The sequence below is a fragment of the Gambusia affinis genome, linkage group LG01, assembly GCF_019740435.1.
Source record: "Gambusia affinis linkage group LG01, SWU_Gaff_1.0, whole genome shotgun sequence".
Lineage (NCBI taxonomy): Eukaryota > Metazoa > Chordata > Actinopteri > Cyprinodontiformes > Poeciliidae > Gambusia > Gambusia affinis.
In genome coordinates this window covers 21,346,235-21,358,482 of record NC_057868.1, presented here as the reverse complement: position 1 = coordinate 21,358,482, position 12,248 = coordinate 21,346,235, and the positions used below count along the sequence as shown (strand labels likewise).

Genomic DNA, 12,248 nt, shown 5'->3' with positions numbered 1-12,248 from the left:
TGACTCGGGCGTTCACAGATGAGTGTGTGAATGATTACTCCCTTCAGTGGTTGCGTCAAAAAAACCCACCTCTATTCTATACCAGCTCCATGTCCACCACGGGCCAATCTGATAGCCCTTGTTGGAGCCCTTGGCCCATTTTGTTGGTGGTGAGAAATGTTTTGTGCATCAGAAGAAAAAAAAACTGGTTTGGTAAATAACTTAAACTCAGACAAAGGCTAATTTGTATTTTTGCTTTTCTAGAATTTAGAATGTTTTATTCCATGAAAAGTCAACCTGCTATCAGATTGGCTTTTTTGTTCACTGCCCCATGTATTAAAATGATTCAATGCACAGTGGTGCAGTTGATGTCTCTGTTGCCTTACAGTCCAAAAACGTGCTTGGTTATCTACTGTCCTGCCTTTAACTCTATTGAACCCATTTGAACCTATACAAAAATTTTTATTGACATGGTAAGATGAACTAAATTTATTATGTTCGGCCCTCTGTGGCGGTACAGTAATATTTTCTGAGAACAGCTAAAAGACCATGTAAATAAATTTACAACCTCAAATGTCAGGACAGGACAAATTAATGTGTGCAGAAACAACAGAGCCCCCTAGAGTCATTAAGCGGGACGTAGAACCTCAAGGTGTGGTGCAAAAAGGTTAATTCCGAAATAATAAAAGTAATAATAAAAAAACAGCCAAAAAAGGTTAACATTCATGTCCAAAGGTCATAAATGTTTGAAATAATGAAAATATTTTTGGTGATTCTTAAGGGAAAAAAAATCCGGCGAATTACCCGGATGTGAATGTCGGTGTCGGAAACTGTCAGAAGCAGGTTGCACGTGCGGACTGAACATGAGCAGCAGGCCAGCGGAGACAGAGAGGCCTGATGAAGGACAAAATCATTTTTACACACTCCACCTTTTTGCTTGGTTTTAACAGTTAAGCACACCCAGACAGGAGGACACATAACGGCAGGTGGAGGAAGGTTCGACCGTTAGCTTAACGGACGGAGCTCAACTCACGGCAAGAGGGAGGAAAGTTCTGGATCCGTGTTGTTGACCAGCCGGTGTGTCCGTCCGGTTTCAGATTCTGCGGCCCCTCAATATCTGGGTTTTTTGTAAAGGTGGTTTCATAGTTCGGTTCTGTTTGGAGAGTTTGACCATGGCGGACTACCTGATCAGCGGAGAGACCGGTTATGTACCGGAGGACGGGTTGACGGGACAGCAGCTGTTCAACTGTGGAGACGGACTCACATACAAGTAAACACTAGATAAACACCAATAACTTGGGTTTAAATTTGACGTTGCTCGTATTTGAAACATGGGGATTCCTTAACAAAACGTCATTGTTTAATATTAAAGAAGGATTACTTTTTAAAAAATGATTTATGCCTCCTGTGTTACAGTAGTATTTACTGTTGGGTCATGTATGAATGTCACCCCTTGAAAATTATTATTAGAAAGACATTAAACGATGTCAGGGTGATTCTAACAACGTTTTGAAAGGCGATTCTTTTAGTGTTTTTACAACTAGAGCGAATATTTAATCTCATTGTTTCTCTGCTACTATAGCAATTTGTTGTTGCTCAGACCACCCTGTGATGTAAAGATCCCCTGGGTGCAGAGCCATATTGCCCATGTGAAAAACCACCACTGCTTGCCTCACCGGCTTACACACTCACTCTGTTTTTAGCCATATTTCTTGTTTAACCTGTCTTCTTCTGAAATATCATACTCTGAGGCACTTAAATAATTCATGTTATAACTTGAACTTGCTCAAGGAAGTTCGTTTTATTATGTTTGCCAGTCAAATAGATTGGCTTCGTCTTTGAACTGAAGGTTTCTGGAAGTTGTAAAGCTCTGTGGAAATGTTTTCCAGGTCTGGATTATATGGAAAAATAAACTCAAATTTACTTTATTGTCATTGCACAAAGACACAAGAATTTGGCAACAAAATATTGTTGCTTGGTTTCCAGAGGACACAGAAAAAATACTGGAAAATTATGTGTGACTATAAATACACACATGCACTCATAATACTACTATTTCTAAACTTTATTCTCTTTCCCATTATTCCTCAATCTTGCCAGTCTGCAAACTATTCTTTCTTGTCATCCATTCTTCCAGCCATCTGGTTTAAATTCATATTTGAAAGCCTGATCATTGAAGCGAAAAAAACAAAACAACCAACAACAAAGGCATAAATTCAGAATAAACTAATGTACGTCTGAAAATATAGAGATTTTGATGTGAAAAATGTATTTGAGCTCTGTGAACTTGGAACAACACAAACAGATCAGTGTCATATGGATCTTTAGTTTTAATTCTATTCAATTTGTATCCCCTATTTGTGTAAAGAAGATGGGTATGTTTAAGATGGGTAACATAAGCTTTTGGACATTTTTAACTAACCTCAGTGTGTAGATGCTTAGTTTCTAAATCTGTTTTCTCCAGTTTATGAGGATGAGTTTATGAATCTTCTAGGATGGATAAATGTGTAACCAGCTATTCTTTCTCTTCTTCAGTGACTTCCTGATTTTACCTGGCTACATCGACTTTACGGCTGAACAAGTGGTAAGTCAATATGGACAAACATGCCGTAGCCTCTCCATTATGCTCTGACTGGAAATGATTGAATTGCATAAAGTCTGTATAATCTCAGATGAATTCTTGGTGGTTTTTCAAAGTGTGACATTAAAAGAATGAACAGGTGTGTGAGCCATGTTTCAGCGCAGTGAGGGTTAAACTGAAGGGACTAAGTTTAGCCCTGTTATCTGACACAGATTTGCAGGCTAAGCTGAAGTATTTTGACGTGCGTCTCTCATTCAGGACTTGACATCAGCGCTCACCAAACGGATCACCATGAAGACACCGTTCGTCTCGTCCCCAATGGACACAGTAACAGAGGCCAACATGGCCATCGCCATGGCGGTGAGCGATCGCAGAGACCCAGGGTTTCTTTAGGACACAGTGATGCTCACTCACTCACTCAATCGTGTGTTATTTTTGTCTCAGTTAACAGGGGGCATCGGCTTCATCCACCACAACTGTACTCCAGAGTTCCAGGCTAATGAAGTTCGCAAAGTCAAGGTACTGATTGATAGCTTCACTGTGCTCTTTCTTCTTCTGCTGTTTCGGTTACACGTCTTCTTACGATGTAACGACTTTGTTTGATCGAAGATATTTTCTTTGTTTTTATTCATCCAACCAACCCCATTTTCATCATTTCAATGTCTTGATTTTGCATGTTTGTCCCACTTCCTGGGGGGTGGCAGTAATGTTGTCTGTTGATCCGTTTAGAGCAGTTTTTTTTTTCCTCCGTGTTGCTCATCTCCCGGCTGTAGAACGTAGTCGGTGATTGCTTTATGTTCCCTGTGTTGCTCTCTCCGCTGCGCTCCCCTTCCAACCCCCAATCCTTCCACATCCCAATTCCCGGTCTTCCCATGCTTCCTCCCTCCCTCCAGCGGTACGAGCAGGGCTTCATCACAGACCCTGTGGTGATGAGCCCCCATGAGCGAGTGCGAGACGTCTTCCAAGCCAAGGCGCGCCACGGCTTCTGTGGCATCCCCATTACAGACAACGGCAAGATGGGCGGCAAGCTGGTGGGGATCATCTCGTCCAGAGATATCGATTTCCTGAAAGAGGAGGACCACAACCTGCCACTGAGTGAGGTGAGGAATATTCATAAACTTTAAACAGGTGTCAGGTTTCAACAAGGTTGAGTAGCTTTTGTGGGTTTAATCAAGTACTCAAGATGAAGTGAGTTGTTGTTTTTTTACCTTCTGTTGGGCTCAGTAGCTATTTAGGTACTTTTGGGTTTAATCATTTAAATGTGACTTGTTTGTTACAGCGCCTTGCTAAGGTATTCAGTGTGCTTTTGACCCCTTACAAAAATTTTATTGAAATGGATGTGATTAGGGTTATAGCTAATGATCATTTTAGTAACTGGTTAATCTACAGATTATTCTGATGATTTGTGTTTAAATCGAGAAAAGATATGTCACATTCTACAGATTTTTTAATTTAACCACTTAGTTCTGTTTGGGACTATATTAGAAAAACATTAAATTTGCAAATAGACAAATAATTTAGCTAAATTTTTAAATAGAAAAAAGTAACATTTTATTGCCTAAAATGCAGTAGCATAGAATTCCTTTAGTAAATCTGAAACGGATGAAATTTTGGCTAGAAGCTATTTACAGACTAAGGTATTTTTATCTGAAATGCAAAATGTATATAATTTTGTACAATTTTGGCTTAATTACTCCTCCGAATATGTTGTTTTCTTTCAGCAAATTGCTTTGTTTTGAGTTCATATTCTCCAGTTAATGATTAATCGATTCCTAAATTAGTTGAGGATTATTTCAGTAATCGATTAATCTGATTTAGCAGTTCAGCCCCTCTATGTGACAAACACTTTCTACCACAGTTGAGATGTGGCAGGGAAACAATTCAGTTTTCTAAAAGTGACAAATGTAGCTTCAATTTGTGAGAAATAAAAAAGGTTTGTCTCTGCTACATCAGATCAGTATCTCAGAATATATTGACAACAATTAGCGTCTCACTCCACAAGCTGTTTTTTTTTTTCTTTCATTTTTTTAAATGGAAGACTGGCAAGAAGAAATTCATTGAAATAAGATTTGCCGTTTTTTATATTCAATCAAAATCTTTGGCCAGACTTATAAATTGTTGCTTACAGAAATGTTCTAATCTGACAAGATTTGTACTTCTTTGTGAAGATTTGGGAAAATATTTCAGTCTCTATATGTGTATAAAAGGTAGAGATGAGTTCTACAAAAATCCATCTGAATATAAATGTTGAACACGTTGTTTCTGATTTGTCTCTCTGACTTGCTTATGTACTTAATATCACAAGAAAAAATACTTTGAGTTTGTGAAGTAAAAGATTATTATGAGTTGAATGAATAATAATGAGTGTGCTGTTCTTACCAATATGGCAGGTGATGACTAGGGAGGAGGATTTAGTAGTTGCTCCAGCTGGAGTGACGTTGAAAGAAGCCAATGAAATCCTCCAGAGGAGCAAGAAAGGTGGAGAAAAAATTGCACATTTTGCACAAGTTGCCTCTTTTAAATGTAGCCAAAGTGAAACTATGCAAACTCGGTGTGTTTACCTGGTTCCTCCGGCAGGTAAACTTCCCATCGTGAATAAGGAGGGCTCCCTGGTGGCCATCATCGCGCGAACAGACTTGAAGAAGAACCGGGACTTCCCTCTGGCCTCCAAAGACTCCCGGAAGCAGCTGCTGTGTGGCGCTGCCATCGGAACCCACGATGACGACAAGTACAGACTGGACCTGCTGGTGCAGAGCGGCGTGGATGTGGTCGTACTGGTGAGCACTTCTGCTTCTACTGGTCGTCTGCTGGGACGAGGAGGACAACTGTGTTTAGAGACTCCAGAGTCATTGTTGGACCAGCCTGGAGAGCTATGGAGTTTGAGTTCAGCATCCGACAGTCCTTCTGTTTGTCTGTCGTCCTGCCTTCCCTTTCTGATGTCCTTTCTTCATCGTGGCAAATCTCCATCTGTTGATTATTTCTTGAGCTGTCCTACCTTTCTTCCTCATTTCCCATTTGCTACTTCCTTTTCTTCCTTGTGTCCAACTTTCCTGGCTTTCTTTGTTGTATTCTACCTTTATTCCCTCTGTCCTCTTTCTTCCATGTTTTCTACTTTGCTTTCATTTGTTCTCAACTTGCATCTTTTCTTCTTTTTTCTGTCCCTCTCTAGTTTCTCATACTTCAACTTATTCATTGTGTAAATCGTTGTGCCTCCTACCTCTTTTCTGTCTTTCCTTTTCTTCTTCCTTCTTTGTCATCCGTTCCCTTCTTCCTCTTTTTTTATCCTCCCTCTCTTGCTTCCTTCTTCTTCTTTGTGTTCCCCCGACTTTCCTCCTTCTTTCGTCGTGTTCTACCATTTATCTATTACATCTGTACACAGATATCTGCAATAACGTCGCAGTGACGATGATGATGATGATGATGATGATGTTTCTGTCAACAGGACTCGTCTCAGGGCAACTCTGTCTTCCAGATCAACATGATCAAATACATTAAAGAAAAGTACCCCAGCTTACAAGTTATTGGAGGCAATGGTAACCACACAGATTAATTTCTACGTCTGAAATGTAAAAGTGTGCTTGACTAATTCTACTGATCTCTGCTTCTCAAATTAAAGTTAGGAAATATTGTTCTGGAGGCCATTTATTCTCTAAAAGCAGATCTTTATGATAGAAGAAGCATATATTGTATTTTTGTCATTATCTTTGACAGGGAATGTATCAAAAATGTAAAATTTAAGTGAAAAATCTTTCAAATTCTCAGAGTTCTGAGGTTCTGGTTGAGTTCTAACTGGTCCTCTGTCTCCCCCTGTCTGTGGCAGTGGTGACTGCGGCTCAGGCCAAGAACCTAATTGATGCAGGCGCGGATGCCCTGAGGGTGGGGATGGGCAGCGGCTCCATCTGCATCACACAGGAAGGTGAGGAACACACAGAAACATGGCCAAACTCAGGAAATACACAGCTCCACTCCTTCTGCTCTCATCTTTCTGTTTGATCCTGATGTTTCAGTTCAGTTTGTTTGGAAAAATAGTGTTTGTTAGAATCTGCAAGTTTGTAACAAGAACAATAATGCTACAGCCCAGATGGATGTAAAATTCCCTTCTTTTCATTTTTCTGAGATGTGGTTCTTATTGTTTGTAATACAAGTTGCATCCATTTGACATCAGTTTGGATTCTGAAAGTGTCGTATTGATGCCTTATTCCTCATTTTCATATGCAGAGTTAATACAAATAAAGCACTCAAATTGTGGTAATTGATAGTATTATATGATAAAGGCAGTTAAAAATGTCAATCTTTATGTTTTTGAATGTTTCCAACATGAGCTGTAAAATAGTTCCTCAAACCAGGTGTGACATAAAATAAAGTGATTGGTCAGGACCAGTTCAAAGCTCCTCTACAGTCGCATCTTTTATTTAAAATGTCGATCTCTGATTTAAGCATTTCTGGTAACAGCTTTGCCTCTGTTAGTTTTGGGGTTTGCTTGTTCGTGCGTCCATTGGTCTATTAACCATCTGTGGTCTTCCTCCACCTACTTTTCTGACCTTTTGCTCTCTATACATGCAGTAGGATACCAAAAGTTGAAAAAATGTTCAGGGCAGCTCAAACTAAAGCTTCATCCTTTCATTTCAGATTTTTTTGTTTTCTAAACATGTAAATAAAGACATTTTTACTAAACTTTTGAGCAGCAGTTTGATCACTTTCATGAATGCAGATAGGGAGAGCAAAGATGTTCCTCTTAACAATGATTTGCTGGACTTTTTCAGTCAAATATTTTATGGTGAATAAATAAAAGGAGGAGCCCTTTTTAGCATTTTTTGCTAATGCCTTTTATACACAATGGAGGAAGTTTCAATGAGTGAAAATTCTGTCATCCCGACATTACGCACCATGAAATCAGGTTAGAACGTGAATAACTTTACTACCGATTGTCCGTGTTCCTCTTTCTTAACACTGATTGGTCGGTTTCAGAAACCTATCAGCCGGCTGTACTGAGCTTAATGTTGGCAGATGAGTAATATGGAGAGTTTTGGACATGGTTTGATATTTTTTGTGCTGATGCGGCAACTTTAACTTCCTCATTTTAACATGTAGCAAACACGAAGAGGCACATTATCAGCTTGTGTTTTTACTTATGTATTCTTTTATCATTTCCTGTATTTAGAATGCGACATGCACTTTTTTTTTTTTTTTAAATCAAATTAGCTTACGTGAATTCTGTATTTTTTTTCTTTGGTGGATCTGTAAAAGCAGAAAAGAACAAAAATCAGACTTTAAACAGATCATGTGAAGAACGCAGGTCTAAAGCCAGCCATCAAACTAGAATTAAACTGGTAATCTTCCTTGGCCGTCCATGGTTACTCCTTTGACTCTGTTTTCTCAGTGCTGGCGTGCGGCAGACCCCAGGCCACAGCCGTTTATAAAGTTTCTGAGTACGCCAGACGTTTCAGTGTGCCCGTCATTGCTGACGGTGGCATCCAGACTGTTGGGCACATCGCCAAAGCCCTGGCTCTGGGAGCATCAACAGGTGAGGATGGCAGAGGAAATAAGCTTAGAAATAAGTTTTATGATGTGATATATGCAATTTAAGTGCGTGTATGCACCTGTAGCAATAGACGGAAATGTAAAAAATTTGCAGTCAGAAGGTGTGCACCTTATGTTTCAAGATTTTTTAGAAGTGTAATTTATTTTTATTTGGTTCATAGAGTTACGTAGTAGTTTTCAAATGGTGAACCATGGTCACTCAACACACAATTGTATCTTGACTGACCATATTGTAGCTTCTAAATAGATTTGCATTAGAAACTGCTTTGTGTAAAACATTTTTATATGTGTGTGTGCGTGTGCGCAGTGATGATGGGTTCTCTGCTGGCTGCCACCAGCGAAGCTCCTGGTGAATATTTTTTTTCTGACGGGATCCGGTTGAAGAAATACCGCGGCATGGGCTCCCTGGACGCCATGGACAAAAACCTCGGCTCCCAAAACAGATATTTCAGGTACGGAATCCACACAACGTCCTGCTGCCACAGTCTTCTGCTTTTTTTTCCCCCACCCAGCTTTCATCATCTTCCTCATTTCATTCTCAGTGGTATCTAGACAGCATCTTGTGGCACAGACTGATGAGCCTGCTAGAAAAGAGTGGCAGATATTTCAGGAAATGTCTGAAATGTCTTCATGCAATATTTTCTTTTCCCACAGGAACTGCTTAAAAACCAAAGTGTATAGCAAGGAGGGGTTTTGCACTTGATCTTAATACAGTCATGACTACTTGAAAGCACATCCTCTTTCAATTAGGAGGTTTTACAGATGAGAAAAAAAAGCTGTTCTAGAGTCTAAAAAGCTTTAGCATCTCAAATGTACAGAACCAAAACAAAAAGCCTTGATAAATTTGGAATTTAAGACCAACGAAGAGTTTAACACATATCAGAATTCACTCTACCAGCTGTATGCATGGTGGTGGAGTGTTGATGATTTGGGCTTGTGTTGTATCCGAAGGACCCGGTATGGTTGATTCATGGTTGAATCAACCATGAACACAACCAAAACACAAATATGACACCATTTGTCCAACAGAATGGCTGAAAAAGAAAGGAGTCAAGGTGTTGCAATGGCCTAGTTAAAGTCCAAACTTCAACCTGACTTTAAATGCTGATGCGGCAACGTAAAGCTGTGTAGAAAGAAATGAAAGCAAAACTCCTATTGGCGCAACTTTGTGTTGTTGCTGTTCAATGTGGCTCATAATTTATTGGCTCAAACATGTTTTATGTTGTGAACATGATATGGTGACATGTGCCACTGGAGGTCAGGTCCGTTTTATTGTTCTCGTCGTGTTAAGCCCTGTAAGTGGATGTACTGTCTTATCAGTACTTCCGGTTAGTCCGGTGTATCCTGACTAATCTGAAATCAGATTTAAGAAATGAATGAAGTTTACTGATGTTTACCAAAGTTTAGCAGGTCTGACCTCACCAGACTCACCTAACCAACACTCCACTTTTCCATCTCTTCCTCCACAGCGAGAGTGACAAGATTAAAGTTGCTCAAGGCGTTTCTGGAGCTGTGCAGGACAAAGGCTCCATCCACAAGTTTGTCCCCTACCTACTGGCTGGCACTCAGCACTCCTGTCAAGACATTGGCGCCAAAAGCCTCACCCAGCTCAGGTAAGGCTGCGCCGACACCATCAAAGTGTCGCACTCCCCAGTTCAGTGATGCAAGAGGTACCAGATGAGCTTAGAGGCAGTTTGTTGAGCCGTTACAGTCCCGTCAACATCTGGTGGCGTAACGGTTCGTTTTTGTCCTTTTAGAGCCCTGATGTACTGTGGAGAGCTGAAATTTGAAAAGAGAACATCATCAGCTCAGATAGAGGGCGGAGTCCACAGTCTGCACAGGTATATAAAACACACACAAACTGGTACTTTCCACTCTGCTTTTACTCGGTTTCACATTCCATTGTCCTAATAATCTGCTAGTTTCATGTCTTCACCACAATCACACAAGCCTTTGGTTCGACTTCCTCTTGGTGCCTCAGTTTGGACCCTTAGCGAGTCGTGTGATCTCTCCTTCTGACTTTCCCACAGTTACGAAAAACGTCTGTTTTGAGAGGAGTGGAGTGTTGGAGAATGAGTCCAGCGGATGACACTACAACCGCGTCCAAGACCTGCTTAGAATCCTGCAGCCGACTTCAGATTACACTAAATCACTACTCTTCCAGAGATCCATTAGTCTTCCTTTCAGTGTCATCTATGCATTGTAGGGGTGTGTGTGTGTGTGTGTGTGTGTGTGTGTGTGTGTATAATGGAGAATGTTGAGAAATTAGCTTTTATTAATAGGTGCATGCATGAGTTGAATGAGGAGGGAAGTTCACTCCTATTGTGATGAGATATCTCCATGTTTGTCCATTTTAAAACAAAAACCAAACTGATTAAAGGCCTCATTGTTTTTCACACTTGTCTGTTTTTCTTGTCTAGAAGATTAAAGTCAAAATTCAAAGAAGTACTTTTATTCCTTAACTAGTAGCAACTTATATGCAGGTCAGTCTGCATATAATTAAAAAACTAAATATGCTTAAGAAGAAGCAGTTTGCATTTAAGAATATACCTAACCTGCCTTTGCAGTATTTAAGGGTGAAGAGGCAGTTTATCAGCAGGTTAGGGTTACCAGGGTCTCATTACCTGAAGGGGGGCTCGTATCCCATGAGGACTTGCTACAGCTTGTAGTGAGAAACTGAGTCTGCGAGGGACAAAAGGATTCAGCTGAGGGCATGTGGTGAACTGTTGGGCTTAACATTGCTTGTAATGAGAGGTTTTTGCTACCAGTTTATGATAAAGTCAGACAGGCAGTGAAGGTATATTTTAATCTTAAGAAGAAACAACTTAACATCACCTAAACCAGAACTCTGCAACCTTTACAGTCCAAAGAGCCATTTTTATCCTCAATGCAGCCAAAAATCCTCATTTAGAGGCATACATTAAGATATTTATTTTAAATACCTACTGTAGGAAATTTGTCATTTTTTTAAAGAGCCAACATTTTAATTAACATAAGTTTTAATAAAATAAAAAACATAACACATTTGGAAGAAAATTGATAAATTGTTTTCCTAAAGAAAGTCACTTGTGGAAAATGTAAAGGAAAAAGTTTCCAACTTAACGACGAGAACAATGTTTTAGCAAATGCAAAACCTCCATCTTATTTTTGTATCTATATTTAAAAACAGTTTTTTAAAAGTGATCTTAGCCTCAGACTACAGATGCCCTTTACTGCAAATCCTCCAAACTACATGGAGAGTAAACCTACAGTGCCTTGCAGAGAAGTAAAGATGTCATTTATTATCCATCGTGGTTTTCATGGGATCAACACGAAGTTCCCTTCATGTCGATCCTTTACTCGGATGTGTCTAAATAACCTCCAGTGGAACAAATTGCCTTCTGGGGTCACCTAAATAAGGTCTGACTGTGTGCGTTTTAATGTCTCCTCTCTGATTTAGCTGTTCTGTAAAGGCCTCATGTATGTTCATATACAGCATCATGAAGACCAAGGAACATGGCAGACAGAACAAGGACAGTGGAGAAGGTTACTTCATGGTTGGGTAAGAAAACTGTACTCCAAACTTTGAGATCTGTTCATTTCTCCAGCATGGACAGTGAAGCTGCATGGTCAGAATGGGTGGAGGTTCCGCTAGATGCTGTAGAAAGTTGGGTGGAGGTTCAGGAACTCTAAGCGTACAACCAGCGGCACAATGCGGTGGTTTAGAACAAAGCATTATCATGTGTTGGAAAATCTGGAGACCAGACTTAAAACACATCGACAATCAGTCAGATCAGCTTTTATTTGTGTAGTCCCAAAATACATTTATGTAAAGACTTTACACATTATAGAATTTTATTAGGTGCTCGTGAATTGAATTAACATTTTGGCAGTTTGTTAATTTTACACTCTACCACAACCACTGAGGACATTCATGATCTTGATTTGGCCTTAAATGAAAATGTTTTAATCAGAAAATCCACACACAAAAATGGTGTCTGTTTGTAACATGACAAAATGTGGATCGGTTGAAACAACCACATGGGAAAACTATTTCATATTTATTCAAGTCAAAAAAAAAAAAAAAAAGGAAATAAATAATGCACACTGCTAAACCTTTAACGAATATCTGGTCCAAAGCACATCATTAATGATTTGCACTGAACCA

At 39.7% G+C, this 12,248-nt stretch overlaps 1 protein-coding gene across 1 annotated transcript; it reads left to right on the top strand.

Moving 5' to 3' along the window:
• The first annotated feature begins 757 nt into the window (after positions 1 to 757).
• impdh2 (IMP (inosine 5'-monophosphate) dehydrogenase 2) lies at positions 758 to 10,497 on the top strand. Its single transcript, XM_044118394.1, has 14 exons — positions 758 to 1,249; positions 2,515 to 2,563; positions 2,819 to 2,920; positions 3,005 to 3,079; positions 3,454 to 3,660; positions 4,951 to 5,038; positions 5,138 to 5,337; positions 6,003 to 6,093; positions 6,381 to 6,476; positions 7,941 to 8,084; positions 8,409 to 8,553; positions 9,571 to 9,714; positions 9,859 to 9,942; positions 10,132 to 10,497. Exons 1-14 carry the CDS (start codon positions 1,152 to 1,154, stop codon positions 10,151 to 10,153), a joined length of 1,545 nt encoding a protein of 514 aa, XP_043974329.1. The 5' UTR covers positions 758 to 1,151; the 3' UTR covers positions 10,154 to 10,497.
• Positions 10,498 to 12,248: the final 1,751 nt, after the last annotated feature.